The 19,914-nt window shown below is 47.8% G+C and overlaps 8 protein-coding genes across 8 annotated transcripts; 3 read left to right on the top strand and 5 right to left on the bottom strand.

Moving 5' to 3' along the window:
- Window positions 1–626: 626 nt before the first annotated feature.
- METBIDRAFT_45678 (uncharacterized protein) lies at window positions 627–1,316 on the bottom strand (the record flags this gene model as incomplete). The annotated part of the gene is made up of 1 exon (XM_018857946.1): window positions 627–1,316. The coding sequence occupies one exon, from the start codon at window positions 1,314–1,316 to the stop codon at window positions 627–629; it is 690 nt and encodes a 229-aa protein (XP_018710118.1).
- A 1,306-nt stretch (window positions 1,317–2,622) lies between these two features.
- Window positions 2,623–3,663, bottom strand: METBIDRAFT_27749 (uncharacterized protein; the record flags this gene model as incomplete). The annotated part of the gene is made up of 2 exons (XM_018855342.1): window positions 2,623–2,913; window positions 2,971–3,663. Coding segments are annotated over 2 exons (984 nt in total), but the record flags the coding sequence as incomplete, so codon positions are not given.
- Window positions 3,664–4,907: 1,244 nt separating this feature from the next.
- On the bottom strand, window positions 4,908–5,912 carry METBIDRAFT_217227 (uncharacterized protein). The gene has a single exon (XM_018855098.1). It carries the CDS (start codon window positions 5,804–5,806, stop codon window positions 5,282–5,284), a length of 525 nt encoding a protein of 174 aa, XP_018710116.1. The 5' UTR covers window positions 5,807–5,912; the 3' UTR covers window positions 4,908–5,281.
- Window positions 5,913–6,763: 851 nt separating this feature from the next.
- Window positions 6,764–7,513, bottom strand: METBIDRAFT_46149 (uncharacterized protein; the record flags this gene model as incomplete). Its single annotated transcript, XM_018857996.1, has 1 exon — window positions 6,764–7,513. The coding sequence occupies one exon, from the start codon at window positions 7,511–7,513 to the stop codon at window positions 6,764–6,766; it is 750 nt and encodes a 249-aa protein (XP_018710115.1).
- Window positions 7,514–9,257: 1,744 nt separating this feature from the next.
- Window positions 9,258–11,228, top strand: METBIDRAFT_33233 (karyopherin alpha). The gene has a single exon (XM_018856248.1). The coding sequence runs from the start codon at window positions 9,327–9,329 to the stop codon at window positions 10,965–10,967; it is 1,641 nt and encodes a 546-aa protein (XP_018710114.1). The 5' UTR covers window positions 9,258–9,326; the 3' UTR covers window positions 10,968–11,228.
- Window positions 11,229–13,171: 1,943 nt separating this feature from the next.
- Window positions 13,172–13,627, top strand: PGA14 (Pga14p; the record flags this gene model as incomplete). The annotated part of the gene is made up of 1 exon (XM_018855133.1): window positions 13,172–13,627. A coding segment is annotated over one exon (456 nt), but the record flags the coding sequence as incomplete, so codon positions are not given.
- A 1,262-nt stretch (window positions 13,628–14,889) lies between these two features.
- METBIDRAFT_33232 (uncharacterized protein) lies at window positions 14,890–16,411 on the bottom strand. Its single transcript, XM_018856247.1, has one exon. The coding sequence runs from the start codon at window positions 16,270–16,272 to the stop codon at window positions 14,941–14,943; it is 1,332 nt and encodes a 443-aa protein (XP_018710112.1). The 5' UTR covers window positions 16,273–16,411; the 3' UTR covers window positions 14,890–14,940.
- Window positions 16,412–17,522: 1,111 nt separating this feature from the next.
- On the top strand, window positions 17,523–19,658 carry ACF2 (Acf2p; the record flags this gene model as incomplete). The annotated part of the gene is made up of 1 exon (XM_018858006.1): window positions 17,523–19,658. One exon carries the CDS (start codon window positions 17,523–17,525, stop codon window positions 19,656–19,658), a length of 2,136 nt encoding a protein of 711 aa, XP_018710111.1.
- Between the last annotated feature and the right edge of the window lie 256 nt (window positions 19,659–19,914).

Genomic DNA, 19,914 nt, shown 5'->3' with positions numbered 1-19,914 from the left:
TTCGACTGACTGAATCAAGCAACCTTGGTTGACACAGAGAAGGCGGAAAATGAGGACGATCTGCGTACGTGCTAGGAAGATGAACGTACGGTTTTTAGTATCTTTCTCATTTTAAAAAATTACTCTTCAGCTTGCAAAAATTACCCTTCAGCTTGCAAAAATTACCCTTCAGCTTGCAAAAATTACCCTTAAGCTTGCGAAAAAAAAAGGATAATTGAGTGAATCTTTGATGTACCAGCAAGTGGGAATGCCTCTCACTAGGACAGGCCTTCCTTATTTTGACATCCTGCCGTCGACGCCACGTTTGTAAGTCTTGTGAGGAACACTCAATCTTAAAGCCCCTAACCTTGCATCGTCAAAGGAAACAGCTTCAATGGGGACTTCAGAAAATGTATATGAGTCATTTTGAGGTGGTCTTTCGATGGAACCTGTTTCAGGAAAAGACAGGCCGATTAGGTCTGGCTGCATCCAGTGGGATTGCGCTACACTTCTTGAGAAATGAGGCGGGGGCTTATTCTCTGAAATTACTTATTGAAGTTTATGAGGATTCACGATTGCGGGACACGGAGATCTTATACATGCACGTATATAAAGTTTGCGACAGAATCGCGTGTTTCACCGTGTGTCTACTTCTCTTTCTTCAGCTTTTCATCCTCGGTTATGTCAGCACATATAAGTAAATCGTGCATGAGTCTCAAGGTCATGAACAGCGCAAATGCCAAAAGTGCCACGACGCCAAAAATGAGCACTCGTGTCAGTTCATCGGGCACGTTCAAGAACATGTACGGGTACTCGCCGCCGTTCTCGAAGTCAATGATTATTTTGAGCCACCACCAGTACAAGCCCGCCAAAACTACACACGCACCGAGGGAAAAACGGGGCAGCACCGTCCATTTGGGCATGAAGAAGAAGTAGTCAATTGCGAGCCCAAGCACGGGGACAAGGTGCAAGCACAAGTCTACAGAAAGCGGGATGAACTTGGCGTTGGGGTCCTTCACGAGAATATGAATGAACATGATTCGCAAGGGCCAGTAGATGCCTGTCACGATGCACTCTACGGCTAGGGCAATCGGATGGAGGTTATTCTTCAACCGGAACAAGGAGTCCAACTTGAAAAAGTGTGCCACCCCGCCCAACGCAAACACAATCTGCGATAGGAGCAACGAGATGTTGGTGAGAAATTGCCAGTGGCCTGCGCCCGCAAGATGGGGCGGAAGTTCCACGTATGTCGAGATGTAGTGCACGGCGTATATGCCGGAGGCGACGGCAGCCAAGTTCAAGCCGATGGCTCTGAAATCCCCGGCGGTCCGAGCCATGATACTTGCGATGTTTTAGGCGTCTTATCAGGAGGTGATGGGAGCTTGCGATCATGTATCCCGGATGGCAAGAGGGGCGCGTGCACATAGGCCCGGGTCTTGTCGCGTGCGGCAACTGCCGATGCAAGACGCAGCAGCCTGTCCTGATCCGGGAAAGCCGGAACGTCAAAGTGACGTGGCTTAGGTGAGATATCCCGGAGAGCAGCAGGCCATTGATATACGAGAGCGGGGTATTTGAGAACCAGATGCAAAATGGGAAGCGGGGGGATGGGGGAGGGGGGCGTGAGAGCAGCAGCGAGATTTCCGAAGCAGAATGCCAGAAGCGGGGGGCCAGAATAGACGTTGGAAGCGAGCTGTCCTGCAAATGAAGATGCGAAATGAGCTGTCCTGGATGCGAAAACAGCTGTCCAGGACGCGAAAACAGCTGCGACACCCCGATGCGAAATTAGCTGCGGAAGCGAGATGCGGCACTGAGACCCGGGTACATTCAGATATGCCATCACATTCAGATACATGTAAATATGGATATACGTGTGTTGGGTGCTGGCCTGAACCGAACCCTGGACCGAGCCGCTAGGTCCGGGTGGTAATGGTAATTGGGGCCGTCACGTGACCGAGACGAGTCGGCACGGCGATGTCTGGACGCGAGGGAAGCCATTGAATGGCCCCCATGACAGCCTTCCAAGCGGGGCTCCCACATTGCGGCCACAGCAAACTGGTCTGCACTTCAATGTGTCCAAATTGACCATGCCCGTAGCACAAGCAGGGGTGCCCTTCCTGATCTCTGGGAGGCCTGCGCGGCCCTCCTGTCTCGTCCGCTCTAGACATTTGCACATTGGCAAAGACTGAGTCTCCGTGCAAAGATAAGCTGCCAACTTCCAACCCCCAATACCCTCAGATTGATGTTTCGAAGCACGATGCTCTGTATTTCATCTGGGGAGGCAGGGTTGAAGACACGCGTGGATCACATGGCATTGGCTGCGAAACACCAGACTAATCAGTGCACAGCTCACCCACTGAACAAACGAGAGAGCCTGCTCCGGGACCTGGAGCGCGACTCGGAGCGGGATCCCGGGCGGGACCCGGCGCTCAGCACGGCACTCAAATCCACACCCCCCGCAGCCTCGTAAGGAACCGCGGTGCGGGACCGGGACCGGGACCGCGATGAGTCCCGGCTTCCGGGGCCTTGAAACAGAAACATGTCGCCCAGCGAGCGGCCCCGCATCTCGTGGGCCCTTTCCTGGAGCCGCTCGGAGAGTTTGTCGTGGATGCGCTCGTGGCTAGGGTCGTGGCGCATGTAGTCCGTGAGCGACGTCTGCGACAGGTTTCTGGACAGCAGCCGGCTGCGCATGCCGAACGTGTGTTTCTTCTTCTTCTCGCGGGTATGCGCCACGTCGATGTTGGCGAGCCAGTCGCGGAAGTAGTTTTCCGAGTCCACGGGCTTGTCGAGCGTCTCGTGGATTGTGTAGAACGGCTTGACAAGGATCACAGGCACCAACGCGTACTGGAGAAAGTACTTGGATGTGGAGGATTTCGAAAAGAGCGACCGGTGGAGCGGCGTGGGGTGGCCCGTGTGGGGCGTGTTCGGGCGCAGCGGCTGTGGGTGGGAGCCGGCGGGTGACAAGCTGCGAGAGCCGGGCTCCAGCGGCGTCACGCCGTACTGGTGCGTGCCCACGATCATCATGGCCGGCTTGTACTCCAAGATGGCCTTTTTGAGCAACTTCTGCGGGTGGCCGATCACAACCTCGAACACGAGCGAGATGCGCTTGCTGTGCGTGTTCAACTTCTTCAACTTTTCCAACACGATCTCCGCAAGCGACGGGTCCACGAACGTGTGGCACTTCTCGTCCAAGACCTGGAACACAATGATGGTGTCGCCGCTGATGACCATCTCCAAGAACGCCCACTCGACTGCCTTCATCAGCTCCGAGTCGTTGCTGAAGCCAATGAGAAACGTCTTGTTGTTTCGCCGGAACTTGAACTCCGGGTGCTTCACCTTGAGTGTGATTGCCAGGTGCCGCGTGTCGCTGAGCGTGTCGAACGACACCTGGCGCTCGAACAGCGGCCGTTTGGCGGCCGCGCTTGGCACCTTCAAATACCCCTGTTCCGGCCCTGGCGTGCCGCCGATCGCCGGAGACGCACGGCTACGTGCCAATGCCTGGAGCGACGTGAAGGACGTCACGCGTTCGACCACCTGGAGGTTCTCCGGATCGTAGTCGTCATAGTAGAGCCGCCCCAAGAGATCCAGCGAGTGGATTTCATTGCGGTACATGTCGATCGAGTCCTCGGACGTATGGTAGAGCATGGCGTTGAGCTTGGTGTTGAGCAAGGTTTCGGTTTCGGACTCGCTCTCAGGCTCCACACTTTCGTCGGTCCTGGCCACGGGCGCCTTTTCCTTGGCGTATTGCTTCCTTTCGCCGTCGGCTTCCACGTCCGGCTCCTCGGGCCCGCTGGGTTCTGGCGGGTCCCCCAGCGTCTCGCCAGGTTTGGCCACTGCCGCTATACTCTGCCCTGTCAGTTTGCTGGTATTTTCGTCGGGACTTCTGTCGGAATTCTTGCCGTTGTTTTCATCGATGCCGGGGTTTACCGGGTTCTTGGGCCCCATACATCCGTCCGCCTTGACAGCACTAGGCGCTGGCACAGAACTCGGGCGTTTATCCTTATGAGAGAACAAACCCATCGTGTGTCCTTAGTGCGAGGGACTAGTCCCAGTTTTGTTTGAAAAAAAGCTCGTATGGTTACGGCTTCGTCTCTAAGGAATCCCAAAGCGACGTTTTGTTCAGCTTGGCGTTTTTTCGAAGGAACGAGTGGGTTCTGCCGTATTTCAGTGGGGAAAGCCCAATGCTCCGGTACGGCTGAGTCACGTGCAGACCCGTTTTGGTCGAACCGGGTCAGTAGGTTCGATGCGTTAATAAACGCGGTCTGCAGGAAGCGGCGTGCCAGCTGAAGGGAAGTGCTTATCGATTGCAGAATACGCCGGTGGAATCAAAAAAGGGAGAACGGCCTGATTATTCCATGTATCTATCCTATACTGCTTTAAATTTACATTCAACTTTGCACTTATCTTGTACGGGACGAACACGTGAGGTTGTGCTGGATGGGATTGCGCGGCGTTTGACAGAATTATTCGCGTGTTCCACGCAGGGCCAGTCTAAACGTCAACTTGGCTGTGGTTCCTGTTTCTGGCGTCCCCCGTTTAGGTCGAGGTGTATTTGATGATTGTGAATGTTTTATTGCTGGCAAAAATTTTTTATAAGAGGCTCTTGTGGTGAAATATCGTCTCTTTTACAAAAAGCGCATTGGATTAGAAGGCTCTTTAAACTTTGCGGATATAACGCCATAGAACTCCAGCTGATGGTTTGGTTCGGCAATCGGCAATGTCCATAAGCCACATTGATCTCCTTTCAAAGGATATTGCAGTCAAGAAATACAAGTGGTTCGGGAAAATGAATACCCAACCTGTATTTATCCTTTTTCATAGAAATCTGAGAGGATATGCATGTTGCGAGATGAACACCAGATCAATATCTGATCAGTGGGTTGAAAGGAGCTGAGGCTCAATTATGCACATGTTTAGTTTCTGTAGAACAGAAAACATGATTTTTTGCTTGGCATGAGGGAACAGTCTCTATTCACGCCGTACGTTCATCAGCATGCGCTCTAATACATAGGGAGTTCACCAAGACGAGCAACTTTATGGATGCTTGAAGAGTCTTGATGGTGATTAAATTGTCTTGAAGTTTTGAAAAAGTGAGAATTTGGAAAATCAAACCCAATAAGATCACGTATTTTACAGCCGACGTTTGATAATATGAACTAACATAATATTCTGTCAAGAAATACTTGCAAATGAACCTAACAAATGATGCACTGATGATATTCCAGGTGCCTTAGATTCTTTATTTATGATTGAAAACATTTCAATTGTGTAGACCGCCACCTCTGATGTCTCAAACAGAACTATGCTAAAAGCGAATGTTTTGTTTAGTACGATATAAATAAGAACTAAATACAAGCAAACGCAACCATCCATTTTGGTTTCCTAGCACAAACCCTATAACCACATGCTTGATCAATCCCTGAATCAACAATACCCAAAGGATATGACTAGGGAAGAAACGCCTTGTTCCTGACTTGAATAGGCCATATATCTCAGAAAAAAAATCCAAGGCTACAAGAATGGAAATCCATGTCCCGGCGTCTTTCGGCAATGGTTTATTTTGAGAGTCAAGCAAATCAAGAACGCTAAACTTTGATGGAATTATCACACTAGAGAACAAGAACATAGCACCCATAACAATATGGGGGTTAGTCAGTGAATATGCCAATTTTCCCAAAAAACATACAAATTGGACTTTGGGCTTGGCAAGCTTTTGGTAATGCAGAGACAAAGTGAATTTAAGTTTGGCAAGAGCTTCCCTCATTCTCTTGATATCAACCTTGTCGTCTTGATTTTTGCCTCCGGCTCTGTTTTCCATGGTGTTGTTCATTGTGGGATTCAATCAGCTTTTGGTTGTTTTAATATTCCAAAAATTAGAGTCAGATTTAATATCTGAAAAAAAAAACCCCCGCTACGCAAAAAAGGCTCAACAGAACAAATAAATGGAACGTACCACATTTTGAAAGTGCGACCTTGGTATGTGTTGTAATTGTTTATCAGGCAGCCACGCGACATTTTCTACTCCGTAAAAAGAATCTGCTATCGTGTGAATTTCTGTATCAAAGTTTTGTTTCTGACTCTTCAAGCCTTGTCTGGCTTTGCATGTCTTCAATCTTTTGCACAAATCATTCATGTGTTCAGGCAGCTTCGATATAATTATACTAACGAGGTGAATTTATGAATGTTGATAAAACTTACGTTCCATTTTACTTATTGATTTGAACTGTTTTGGATTTGAGGGTACCGGAGTTCTAACAATGACTATCTTACAATGCTTCGCAATCGTTTTTCCTGCGATGCGTTGACAGAACTACCAACAAATACAGGGAAAGGTATCATCCTACTCCAAGAGTGTAGTTTTTTTTGGCCAGAATCAAATTCCTTTACTTGTTACTTTAATTCAAAGAAACATTCAGCTATTCAGGTAAAATAAAAATGACGTACATGTTGTAATTACAAGTTGACCCCAGATCTCAACATTATAAAAAAAGTTTCTGGATCGTAAAACAGTTTTCTCAGCGTCCCATTCCTTGTGTACGGAAGGAAGAATGAAACTCATCTCAACCATCCTAAACTCCCCTTGCCGACTTCCGCAGTCATGAGTGGACCTCTGAAGAGGTAAGGAAATACTCACCAGTCTGTTGCATATGCATGTCCACATAAAAGGAAAGACTTCAGATACAAAGCCCAGACCAAGGCACATATGCCTTATATTAAGATACCCTGAAAACTTTCTATGTACAAATCTCTATGCATTGATGTCCAATAAGAAGCAATAACCAGCTTTTCAATTATCACGCTTTTGCTCCATATACCGGCCGTTATCCACACCCAGATTGTGCTCTACAATACCCCAGAGCCTGTCCATCTTCATGCCACCCAAATTGTCCATGATATAGTAGAACTTTTTGCGCCCATCCACAGTCTCCTGCCATGTTCTGTAAGGCTTGAGGGCATCTTCTTCGCCTGTACAAAGTTTTAAGGACTCATTACCCAGAACTGTTACCAAGGTATTGTACGTCTTTCCTCCAGTTGCATTCAACTTTTCAACAATCAACTGCTCGTCATTGACAAGATTTTCGAGGGTGTGAGGCTTCTCTTTGTCATACAATCTGAATATTCTCGTCACATAGTCCTTCGTCTTATATTGGACTGCAGCCACGGGAGTCCACGTTCCAAGAATGACACCCAAGGCGAAGATGTCGTCAAACTGGACCAGCTCGTAAAGAAGCTTCAGGCCGTATACACCAAGAACGGCAAACGAAAGAGTCAAACGTTTCAAAATCGCGACATATTTTGCTCCAGGCGATTCGTAGAGCGGCTCGTAGGAAAGACGGAATTTCGAGGGAAGCGCCACATTTTTCCAGCCCTGTCTCACATACACTTTGTCTTGGTATAGCGTTGGTGACCATGGATTATTGTCGGAGACAACCTCATCGGTCTCCACGGTGGTATCGTTGTTTTTGAACGAACCTTTGTGTCTGAATGAGACACGTGACAGGGTTCTGAGCGATCTCAGGAACCGAAGCAGGATCATTTGGTAGAGATTTCAGGGATCAGCTGTATCTTGCAGACTTCAATGGGGTCTGGTTCTTTGAAGGTGGGAGGTAAGGGCCCGAGACCCGAGATTTGGCTTGATGCGCGCTGGTCCGCTACTCGTAAAAGTATGAATGGTGATTTCCCGGCTGACAAGACAGTCACAGGCACGACTCGATATCCTTTAGCCGGGCCGCGAAATATCTACTTGCGATCAAGAGAAGAGTTGCACAAATTAGGGGAAGTAGACGGAGCACTTTAAGTATGCTTCATGTCTAGACGATATTCTGTACAATTGTTGTATGCAATCTGAGTGAGTTGGTGCCTGTGAGTCCGATTGTCAGTAACCATAAAATCACGTTTTATGGCTATAGATTTTGGGAAATTTCTTTGGAAATTTGAAGGAAAAGAACGAATTTGTCCCTCAATTTCCACGCTAGTGGAGAACACCTGACCCTGAAAGCTGAGAACATAATTGCACCATAGATTGGCTTTGACGAAAAATGTGGAGAATATATACGAAGGCGAACATGGTCCATGTAGATTAGCTTTTGGTGTAAATGTTTCATTTAAAAGGGAATTAAATGTCAAAATGGTATTGTAGATGATCGTGTTTTGATAAACCTCTTTAGTCCTTGAAGAGGCTCTTTTTGATAATCCCCACTCAAATTCGAGAGACGGAAAGAGATCAATTTGATGATCCCGCTTCATTCTTCAGGTGTTTTTTGCAAGGCAGCCTCGAATACAGTTTGGTAAATTCTTCGAAGCGCTCAGAGCAAAGGATTGACATAAACCTAAGTCATGGATGCTTGAAAGCTCACACCAGAAATTTAAAGCAAGTTCATTTAATCTACGGCAGATGCATGCCAACAATGGCCAGTTTTCTGGACTCGTCTGAGTTCTAGAACATCACTTGGCATATCTTAGTAAGTCATTGACCAACCACCACAGGGAATTCATCAACTCAGAATCTGCAATCAAAATATGTCTGAGTTTGCAAGTGCGCAGAAATCACTAAAACATACCTTTTCTTTGTGAAAGGCGGAGTAAAGATATATTTGGTTTGAGGATAGATCCATGCGGACTGTTGGCATAAGAGCCCTGACTCTATACATGACGGGGGATAAATAATGATAGTCCAGGAATTGAGAAGCCAAAGGCGTACATGAGGCACAATGGCAGACCAAATGAGCTTGCTAATATGAATATGGTAATTTGAGTATGAACAGACTCAGGTGGGGGCTATTTAAAGTGAAAATGTAATTGAGCAGATGGGTGTCAATATGCGGGGTCTCATTAAACGAAGTATCCCGCAATGCGTTCTGGGGATCCACCGGAAAACCAGCGCAGCCTCACAAAAATGATTATCGCAAAATTAACGAAAAGGCCGTGGATACACAAAGCAGGCTGGCTACTAGTCCGTACTTTTTTCAACGCTGTTTCTCGCCTGGGCCTTATCAGCTGAGCGATAGCCAGCTGGGCCTGGAAGCGCGGTCACGTGACCAGAAGATCGCCCCGGGCGGGGCGCTGCAAGGCCCGCCACCGGCCAAGGTTCCAAAAACAAAATCCAGAAAGCTATGAGCCATCACTCGCAGATCCCCCACTGCCATTCAAAATCCCCAAAACTGCCCAAACCGCCTGAATCTCGGGCGCTGTCTAAAAGAGCTGAGGTCAGCGTCCTGCACATAGATGCCCCGGCATCACCGCGCACAGTCGTTTTTTTCTCCTCGCAACAGCTGGCCCACGCCAAACGCAAACAGCAAACTGGGAATACTAGTCAGCACCACCGCATAACCAGTTCAACACATTAACCAATGGAGGACTCCAGCAACAAGTTCATTCCCGAGTACCGCCGCACGAATTTCAAGAACAAGGGCCGGTTCCAGTCGGACGAGTTGAGGCGCCGGCGCGAGACCCACCAGGTGGATTTGCGTAAGCAGAAACGAGAGGAGGTTTTGGCCAAACGCCGGAACTACACCGACAACGGCCTGTTGGCCAACGACTCCGAAGAAGAAGATGACATTGACGATTTCGGGCTCTCGCTGTCGCACGAGGAGCTGATGTTCTACGGCAAGTTGCAGCAGGACTTGCCCAAAATGATGGAGATGATCCAGCTGGCCGACTTTGACAACCGCTTGAATGCCACGGTCAAGTTCAGACAGGTCTTGAGCAAAGAGCACAACCCGCCCATCAACTTGGTGATCGAGCTGGGCGTGATCCCCACGCTCGTGGAGTTCATGAAGGAGGGCAATCCCGACATGTTGCAGCTAGAGGCCGCGTGGGCCTTGACCAACATTGCGTCCGGCACGTCCAGCCAGACGCGCGTGGTGGTCAACTCCGGCGCCGTACCGCACTTTGTGGACTTGTTGTACTCGCAGTCCTTGGAGGTCAAGGAGCAGGCGATCTGGGCGTTGGGAAACGTGGCCGGCGATTGCACTGACTACCGTGACTACGTGTTGGAGAAGGGCGCGATGGAGCCCGTGTTGTCTTTGTTCAACACCACCAAGCTCTCGTTGATCCGCACTGCCACCTGGACCTTGTCCAACTTGTGCAGGGGCAAGAATCCGCAGCCCGATTGGAACCTTGTGCAACAGGCCATCCCCACTTTGGCCAAGTTGATCTACTCCGTGGACGCCGAGACCTTGGTGGACGCCGCGTGGGCCGTGTCCTACCTCAGCGACGGGCCCTCCGAGGCTATCCAGGCCGTCATCGACGCGCGCATCCCCCACCGCTTGGTGGAGTTGTTGGACCACGAGTCTACCTTGGTGCAGACGCCCACGTTGCGTGCCATCGGCAACATCGTCACGGGCACGGACGCGCAGACGCAGGTTATGATCAACGCCGGAGTCTTGCTGCACTTGGCGCCCTTGTTGAACTCTCCCAAGGAAACGCTCCGCAAGGAGGCCTGCTGGACCATCTCCAACATCACTGCGGGTAACGCCGAGCAGATCCAAGCGGTTATCGATGCCAACTTGATCCCTCCCATCATCCGCTTGTTGGCCGTCGGCGACTACCAGACGAAGAAGGAGGCTTGCTGGGCCATTTCCAACGCCAGCTCGGGTGGCTTGGCCAACCCCAACCAGATCCGCTACTTGGTATCGCAGGGCTGCATAAAGCCTTTGTGCGACTTGTTGGGTGTTGCCGACCTGAAGATCGTCGAGGTCACCTTGGACTCCTTGGTCAACATCTTGAAGATTGGTGATTTGGATAAGGATCAAAGACAGTCCACCACCAACGAATACGCTGTGTTCATCGAGGAAGCAGGCGGTATGGAGAAGATATTCAATTGCCAAGCAGACGCCAACGAGAGCATTTACAACAAGGCGTACCAGATCATCGAGAAGTACTTTGGCGCTGACGAGGATGACGCTTTCAACGAAGATGGCTTACAGCCCGAGGCTTACGGAGACTCCTACGCATTTGGTGTCTCAAACAACCAGAATTTCCAGTTCTAAAACCTTTATACCAACCACAATGTCTCATTTATGATGTGTGAATGGTGCTTTGTTTGCATTGTTAACAGCTTTGTATCTATCGGAACTGGGGAAAATCAACTTCTGAGTTGCTCTCAAACCAGCCTCATCTACGAAACACATATCCGCGACGTTGGCAGCTATTCTTGCTTGCGTTTGCGAGAGCGAACACATGCCCTTTTACTATTCGAAACCTCAATTTCTCATCTTCTCGGAATAATCGTTCCCCTGCGAGCGCTCGGCTATTACCGTGAACCCACTTATATAGGTCAATAAACGAAATATAATTGCAATGAATTACATAAAGAGGCACCGTAGACTTGGGGGCCCACTATGGGAGGATGGAAAGACTTCATAAGTATGACGACAATAGTCATTCACAGGGTCGAGGCTAAATATAATTGGCTAGTGTTGAGCGAAGTCTGGCGAGTTTCGTTTTCTTTCCGCCAGGCGAGGCTCACAAATAAACAGGAGAAGAACAATCAAAATGCTTCTCTTATCATCTCTGTCATGTTAGACAGACAACCAGACAGGACAGCAGTGACTCAACCTCCAGTGAGTCAGGTACAGCTTCTCTTGCTATGAGATAATCAGATAAATACCCAAACTGTCCGAAATCGGAACACTTCACTTCACCGAAAAAAAAACCCCCAGGAGGCGCTACTCCTGAGTCTATACTACAGAGGAGACCCTCATTAGATCTTCTAGCTCTAATTTCTATTGTGGACACATCCCAGCTATGCGGGATTGGTGCCTTGGATAGGAAGATAATAATCAAGCGTAGTTTGTCTATCTAAAGCGAAGTCCATGGATTTATGTTCAGAAGTCATTTCAAAATATAATAGAGTGCTTGACAACCTGGCGTGATCGTCGAGCACAGGTCAAAGGAATAGAATACTGATCTCAATAATGTGTATTTCAGGGTTACAAGCTGTTAGACAATGCAACCCATCGAGCTAAAAGGGCTCCGAGATGAATGCAGATCTGCATTATATACCAGCGGGGTTGAATCTCTTAAGTTCGATAGAAATGATTGGAATTAGCCAGACGTCTGCTAGCCTCTGCGAAACTAAAGACCGGTCGGTGGACAGATGAAGAGAGCCTGCGGGAGCCGAAAGATCAAAAAAAAAAAAATCCAAACGAAAAGTTTGGCTCATTCTGTTTCAGATTATGTAGGGGAAAGATAAACTCTTAACTCACATATATACTAGCAGTACATGAAGAGCAAGGAAATACGCATTTCATATGTGTCTGTTGTGGCATTCACAATGCACGGGTGACATACCTTGCATTGAATCCGAGCCCGTGCAGAAATACATGAAGATGACAAAACGGCATTTACTGACCAGTGAGTCTATTTTTCGTCCAGCTTGCCCTTATCATAGTCTGGATATCTACAGATGTGGCGCGCTGTATGCTCTAAAAAGTCGTGGGGTCATGTGACTGACAACCGGCAGTTTGTTATTTATTCCCGCACGTTCCCGGCTTCAATGCAAGGTAGAACAATTTATTGTGGCAGTGCCGAGCCTGGAATAGAACGTGAGCAAATCCAACTGGACGAGTCAAAAAATGAACTAAAAGGCAAAAAAAAAACAAGATAAATGCCTGACCGTATGGCAGAAGTGGGGATTCGGTGGACTGCTCCTAATAATGTTTCACGCAACTGGTGAACTGCACACATAAGTTGTCAATATTGCCATACTGAATGTGTTCCCAAGCTAGCCATGGGAGCAAAGCCGAGCCGAGCCGAGTGAAATGCCCGGCATACAAGGCCCAATGATATGTCACTTCGCTCAGGCACCGATGCTCACACACCAAAGCTCAGACACAGAGTGGAGCGAGATGGTCCAGAAAACCGCACCTTATGAAAACTGTGTGGTCGGTATAGGGAGCCTGCTGTTCACGCAATATCTTCTCCCTGGCACCCCTCAAGAACTCCTCCGGCCTGGGTGTCTAATAAACAACAGACAGCGCGTGCTCACGTGACGCGCGCTCGATCAGCGGGGTTGCTGGTGGCGCCGGCTGTTTCGGTATGTCTTTCGCCCCATTCGGGAGTGCGAGAAATTCCCTCAAAACATCGCAGAAAAATTTCCTTCCGGCGGAAGCGCTATCTTCCGGATAAAGAACTAATCGCACCGAAAATTTTAAGCACTTGTTCAACAACTTTTTTTTATTAGAACATCAAAATGAAGTTTTCTTCTGCTGTTGCCGCAGGTGTGCTTGCCGCTGGACTTGTCTCTGCTGCTGACGAGACTAGGGAGATCGTCACCGTCACTGTCACTGGATCGACCGACACCCATGTTTATGGTAGATTTGATAAGACCAAGGACGCTACTACTTCCACCAGCTCTGGTACACACAAATATGGCCGTTTTGACAAGACCAAGGACGCCACGACTTCCACTAGCTCAGGCACTCATAAATACGGCAGATTCGACAAAACTAAGGACGCCACCACTTCCACGAGTTCCGGCACCCATAGATATGGTAGATTTGACAAGACCAAGGATGCCACCACGTCCACGAGTTCTGGAACTCACAGATACGGCAGATTCGACAAGACCAAGGATGCCACCACTTCCACAAGCTCTGGCACCCATAGATATGGAAGATTCGACAAGACTAAGGACCCTTTGACCACCACAGTTTACGTGTCTGAGGCCTCAGCCGTGGCCAGAGCCGTGGTCAACTCGACCTCTAACTCGACCTCCAACTCCTCCAACTCCTCCAACAGCTCGTCCTCGACTTCTGCCGATAGCGGTGCCGCTGTTTTGGGTTCTGGCGTCACCTTTGGACTCGCCGGTGCGGTTGCTGCCGGGTTACTTTTGATTTAGGTCTGAAAGACTCATATCAAACAAGCTCTGCCCGAGTAGAGTGCCTCATCATGCATCCCAAAAATCCCGACTAGACAGTTCATCCCACTGGACTCGCTATTTTCCTCTAGACTTCCTTAAGGCGTACTCAAGTGTTCGCTCCGCGTTTTTTTATGTTTCGTTATAATTCCAATAGATAAATTTGCTATTCCGTCGTCTTCCGTGGAGTTCCTCAGCCTTTCTTTAAATGGCGAGGTTCACGGCTTGTATTGTGCAATATATGGGTAAGTTGACCCCGGCCGTTCTTTAATTGATGGATGTAGATGCGTGACTGTCTCGGTCAAAGAGGGCAGATAACTTCTGCTATTTCAGGGTGTGGGTTGGGCGAGCTTTATGTTTCAGCTGGAAATTACTTGTTAATCGAGAGCAGCTGCTAATCATTGAACAGACCATAATTTGCTCTTTGGTTGCAAAATCCGTATTTTCGCAGACTATGAGTAGCAGCCCTGACAATCAGGCACTAACAAGTGGTATCGCAGAAACATGGCTCACTCCAATGAACATTCAAATTGATCAAGCCTCGCTAAACCATTTTTCTGGCGAAGTGGCTCTGCCCTACTTAAAAGATAGCTTGCTCATCATGTTCTTTTTAACTGATTGTTGCGTTGTTGTACGGGATCGTGTTTGATAGCATCCGGAAAGAACTTTATTCATACAACATCCGAGAACCTGGTTTTTTGCCGAGCTTCCCGGTCCCGGAGGGATTTACCAGGAAATAAAAAATGGTGTCGGCAGAAGACAGCTGAAATCAGAAGGGAGGCAGCGACCATTTATGGGTATCTTACTCTAAGCCTCACAAGAGGCTGTGTCCCATTGAGAGGCTGTGTGAATCCCATGTTATTCCATGTTATTATTAACCCGCACCTGAGGAATCCGGAATAAAAAAGTTAGTAGACATCAGTAAATATAGCTTAGGATGCCATTCGTAAAACACTATAGAGTGAATCTGGGAGTTTCAATCTTGGTCACGCGTCTATGTGCAATATTCAGACTCGTCAAGGATTACAAGTCATAGCTAGCATCACAGGAACTTAAAAAAGACATTTCTGTTCATTATATATCTACTGTCATATACAGTGATGCTACTTTTGCTGTCTTTGAACAGTCATTCGCAACTTCTTCACCTGTGCTATTTCACGCTCCAATTCGACCTTGAGTTTCTCGACGTCTTCAAGTCTCTGCTGTAATTTCTCAGCCTTTTCTTTGAGTTCAAAACTCAGTCCATGGTCCTCGGCAAGCAGGGACAAGCCATCGACCGGATGTACGGCCGTTCTTTCTAGGTTTGCCTTCTGCTCGAACGCGAGAGGCCCCTTTTTCACCATGGATGTAATTAGCTCATAAGCAACCTGCGCACCATTCGTAGAGGTGATTTCCGCATGATCAAAGTCAGGATTCACTTCGACAATATCAGCACCCACAACTGACAACAGATCAATACCTCTGAGTACGTAGAGAAGTTCACGGGGAAGCCATCCACCCGGCTCCTGCGTTCCCGTGCCGGAGCCAAAGCCAGGATCCAACACATCGATATCTACACTGATATACGTGGGACTGTTTTCTGGAACAGTAGCTAGGATGCGGTCGATAACACTCTGCACCCCATCGATCCATATGTCATCGGCAGAAATTCTCGTCCAGTGTTGCGCATCATCATCCTGGAGATCCGCAGGTCCTGACAATTTTGTGCGGATTCCCGCATGAAGATTGTTTGTGGAAATGAGCCCTTCTTCGAAGGCTTTCCACAACATAGAGCCGTGGTTAATTTCGCTCTGAGGAGTCAGCCAGAACGATGGATACTTGTCAGGTTTCCACGTGTCCAAATGTGCGTCGAAATGAATGACGTTGATTGGGCCGTAAATCTTGTGAAGTGACCGGAGATGAGGCAAGATCACCGAATGATCTCCACCGAGGGCCACATATCTTGGTGCTTTTGAGTCTTCAGCACTGGCTGAATGTTCAAGGATTAACTCCTCGAATGCCATGGTCATTTGTTTGAATGCCAAATAATTGTCCATCGGGGTCACGGGAATATCTCCACAATCTAATATTTTCGCCCAAGATGTATAAGGATTGAAATCGGCACGCGGGTTATAACCTCTAAATGAAGTTTGTCTTTGTGACGCAGCTCGTATTGCACGAGGCCCAAATCGGGCCCCCAGGCGATACGACGTGGCGGTATCAAAGGGCACGCCAATGAGCGCTATGTCGTATGTCAATTCCCTATCTACGAGACACTGCTTGTAGGGCAAGTGCGCAAAAGTATTGATACCTTGAAAGGGCCAGGCTTCACCCCATATATCTTGCAACTGAGGTGCTTCATTTTCAGTATTGATGACGTGTTTCTCGCTGACTTTGTATTGGGCATTCACCCCGCAGATCGCTAGCGCCAACAGCAATAGATCCACAGATCTCATAGTTAAGGAGCAAGAAGAAGAGTACCGGAAGAAAAAAAAAGCTTTGAAAGAATTAGCAAATTTTTATACCTCCAACACCAATTAGATAGGACTCGGCGAGAAAGACCTGGCGACCGCTGAATATATATGGGCAGTGATAGGCCAGAAACGGAATTTGGAAGCATGCGATTATCGCAGCGGAATTACGGATTGTGCCAAGGATATGCAGGTGTAAATGCGCTAGCGCCAGCTGGCCGCGGACTCGTTTTTGATGATGTACGATCTAGCTGATAAGCTGGGTGATGGTCAAATATAATTTGCTTTTCAAAAAAAAGCTAAGTCAGGGTTGAGTGTGGCTTAAATGCCGTTGGTCGCTGAGTTTTCTTCTCAAGTTATTCTCCACCTACTAAAAAGGTGGTACTTTTTTTAATATAACCCATGTTTTCTCATCTCATGAACAACTTACTACGAAACTAATATTATTCATTGAGAGCCTGTACACAAAACTCTACATGAGAGAAACGATGATGTCGTTAAGAATTTCTTTTTGAGAATGTCTTCCGCTCTGGCTTGAAGTCCCGGTGATCATCACCTGAACTAAAAATATTGAACCTGCGATTCGCCAGAAAAACTGTATACGAAAAGAGATTCTACGGACGAGATTGGACAGCCAAGAAAGAAAGATTCCTCTTTCAGGCTCGTATTAATATCGGTACAAAGAGGGATATCTCTATGATTATCAAATCCCAAAGTGTAGACCGTAATATGAAAACACCCATTTTATGGCGCAAGAGCTGGCTCGTATGATTGTGAGTAGTTTTCATCACTTCTTTGAATGTGAGACACGGGTAGCACCATGGGGGAATTTGGTACCCGATCCACCTCCAGAATTTCCGTTGCTTCTTTTTTTGGGTGCCATGGTTTTATACTCGAAATCTGGTAATCGGAATTATTCTAGAGCTTTCTTGCTATGTTACTCTGAACGCAAGGGGACCATTCCTGAGGCTAAGCCCTGTTTGTTAACTCATTCTCAAAGATCGGTGAGAGGTAACATACATGCACAGGTCGTGCAGAGCCAAACACCTAGTGTAAAGAAGACCATACACTCGAAAGATGTCCATCATCACTCCAGAATATTTGATGGGAGACTGATCTTTTTGCTCTCTCATTAAAATTTCCGCATCTATCAAGTGGAAACTCAATTAGATTAGGCCATTCCATGGGCTCAGACGTATCTCGAGTCTATAACATCTAAAGCTAGTATACATAGAATGGTCAAATTATTTGGAGACCCTCTTACGGACAAGGCCCCTCCAGGTTTGTACGCCCAGGTGCCACACGAGCAAGCGCCCGTTGGATGCAATTTATCTACCCCAATTCAGACAAACAACACATTCAACAACATGCTTCTAGGGGACCAGACATTCCCGATTTGGCCTCTTCCATACCTGGTGTGGGTCACTCGGGATGGGGGTGTGGATGCCGGAATAGCATTGAACCACACTCAAAATAGCCAAATCGTTTGTGGGCCTGATCCGGTGCAAAATCCGACACAGTTCTACTTCAACCCGCCCAAAATCAAGCTGTTTGCGTTCACAGCATCTGACTGGGCTGATGTAGACGTAAATATCGCGCGGAATTCGAAACTAGCGACTGTTCTACATGTATCTGGAAAATCCCGTGACCCCAGGACTTCCCGTTTGGTGGTGCCCTTAGTATATGGCATGGGATTTGTCACGGGCATTTACGAGAATGAGTGGCCAGTGATAAATTCTGCTGTTGGGATACAAGAATTCCGTAAAGTGGGGATCGTAAATAAACACCGTGCTGCCAAGTACTATGTGAAGTTATTTGACCAGGTCGTATGGTCATTGTACATCAGTGTTAATGGCGGAGCTGAGTTCACTTTATCAGATCCACACCACATAAGGGCAGACCGCCCCGTAACCAAGTGTGTGGTTCAGTTGGCAAGAGGGGAGACGGCCATTTATGACACTTGTTGTCAAAGATATCCTGTCGATGTGATTCTTTCGGGGGAAGTTGATAAATCACTGAAAACTGGGTACTATGCGCTAAACTATCAAATGGAAGGTGAATCTCAGTCTGGCTCAGGATTAGTCTTTGTGCTCCCGCATATGCAAGAGGAGTTGGCGCCGGAGATACGTTCCAAGTTTTCAGGCTTGATCTTGGACTCACCCACGAAAGGAGTGATGAGAGGATATGTCTCCGATGTGATTGCCATGAACCTCAATAATCTCCCATTTGATATTGGGTTTAAGCCTTGGACTGGGGTACAGGGGTATTTCTATAGCGGGGCAAATTACACCGATGAAATCAAGAGCTTGATCACGTCTGTTGCGGCGAATGAGGCCAGTCAAGACGTGACAGGCATGTGCGACTTGGACTCAATGTACTTTGCTGGCAAAATGTTGGATAAGTTTGCCCAAATTGCGTATGTGGCACATTTCATCGTTAGGAGCTCGGATGTCACTCTGAAAATTTTGCCCCAAATCAAAGCTGCAATTGAGAAATTCGCTGCAAACCATCAAAAAAAACCATTGGTGTATGATGTGTCTTGGAAAGGGCTCATTTCCTCAGGTGGTCCAGATGAGGATTTTGGAAACTCGAACTACAATGACCATCATTTTCATTATGGATATCACGTACATGCAATTGCGTTAGTGGCCATCATTGATCCTCGATGGCTCGACGAAAACGGGGGCCTTATAAGAAACTACGCGGTGACGCTTGTGCGGGATTATGCTAATTTTTCGAACCGGGACCCGTTTTTTCCGCAAACCCGAAATTTCGACTGGTTCCATGGCCACTCATTTGCGCATGGTATATTTCCCAGTGGCGATGGGAAAAACGAGGAGTCTTCTTCGGAAGATTATCACTCCATACATGCTTTGCAGCTTTTGGGTAAGGTCTTGGGCAATGATGAACTAGAGGCCCATGCTTGCTTGATGTTGCGTATCATGAAAACCTCGCTTAATATGTATATGCTCTTCAAGGACGACAACCAGCAGCAACCCGTGAATTTCAGAGGAAACAAAGTGTCCGGCATTTTGTTTGAAAATAAGGTTGACTTCGCCACGTTCTTTGGGCGTGGAACTGTTGGGGATGAGTTCATACATGGAATCCACATGATTCCAATCACACCGGTCTCATCATACATACGTGATCCTATTTTTGTAAGGGAGGAGTGGCAAGAAAAATTAGCAGGCATAGTGGACAGAATCCCGGATGGCTGGCAAGGCTTACTCAGGCTCAACCAGGGTCTTTTTGATCCACCGACAGCATGGAAATGGTTTGCCAGATCTGACTGGAATCCGGCTTTGATCGATGGTGGTATGTCCCGGACCTGGTCATTGGCATATCTTGCCGGAATTGGCGCCGCACAGTAATATTGAGAGGAAAAGCAAAAAATACAATATTGTTGACACACGCGAGACGATAGAAGGCGGTTCCAGTAGATCGATAGTGTGTAGAACGTGCCGTAAGATAAAGCATCAGATAAGGTATCCATTTTCAACAAGATAATAATAATAATGGCTAGACCCGCGTGGGGTTCCCCGCAGATAAACCTTTCGACCAAAATGGTAAACCGAAATATGTTGTGCCGCGTATGAGAATCGAGTGCCGGACAGCTTATCTTATCGC

The sequence above is a fragment of the Metschnikowia bicuspidata genome (assembly GCF_001664035.1).
Source record: "Metschnikowia bicuspidata var. bicuspidata NRRL YB-4993 chromosome Unknown METBIscaffold_6, whole genome shotgun sequence".
In the NCBI taxonomy this organism is placed as follows: Eukaryota; Fungi; Ascomycota; class Pichiomycetes; order Serinales; family Metschnikowiaceae; genus Metschnikowia; species Metschnikowia bicuspidata.
Note: the sequence above shows the minus strand (reverse complement) of the source record. Positions and strands in the feature narration are given on the sequence as shown.

What these genes read in the sequence shown, in the direction of transcription:
- METBIDRAFT_217227 (XM_018855098.1), bottom strand. Translation starts at nt 5,806, where the DNA reads ATGAACAACACCATGGAAAACAGAGCCGGAGGCAAAAATCAAGACGAC.
- METBIDRAFT_33233 (XM_018856248.1), top strand. Translation starts at nt 9,327, where the DNA reads ATGGAGGACTCCAGCAACAAGTTCATTCCCGAGTACCGCCGCACGAAT.
- METBIDRAFT_33232 (XM_018856247.1), bottom strand. Translation starts at nt 16,272, where the DNA reads ATGAGATCTGTGGATCTATTGCTGTTGGCGCTAGCGATCTGCGGGGTG.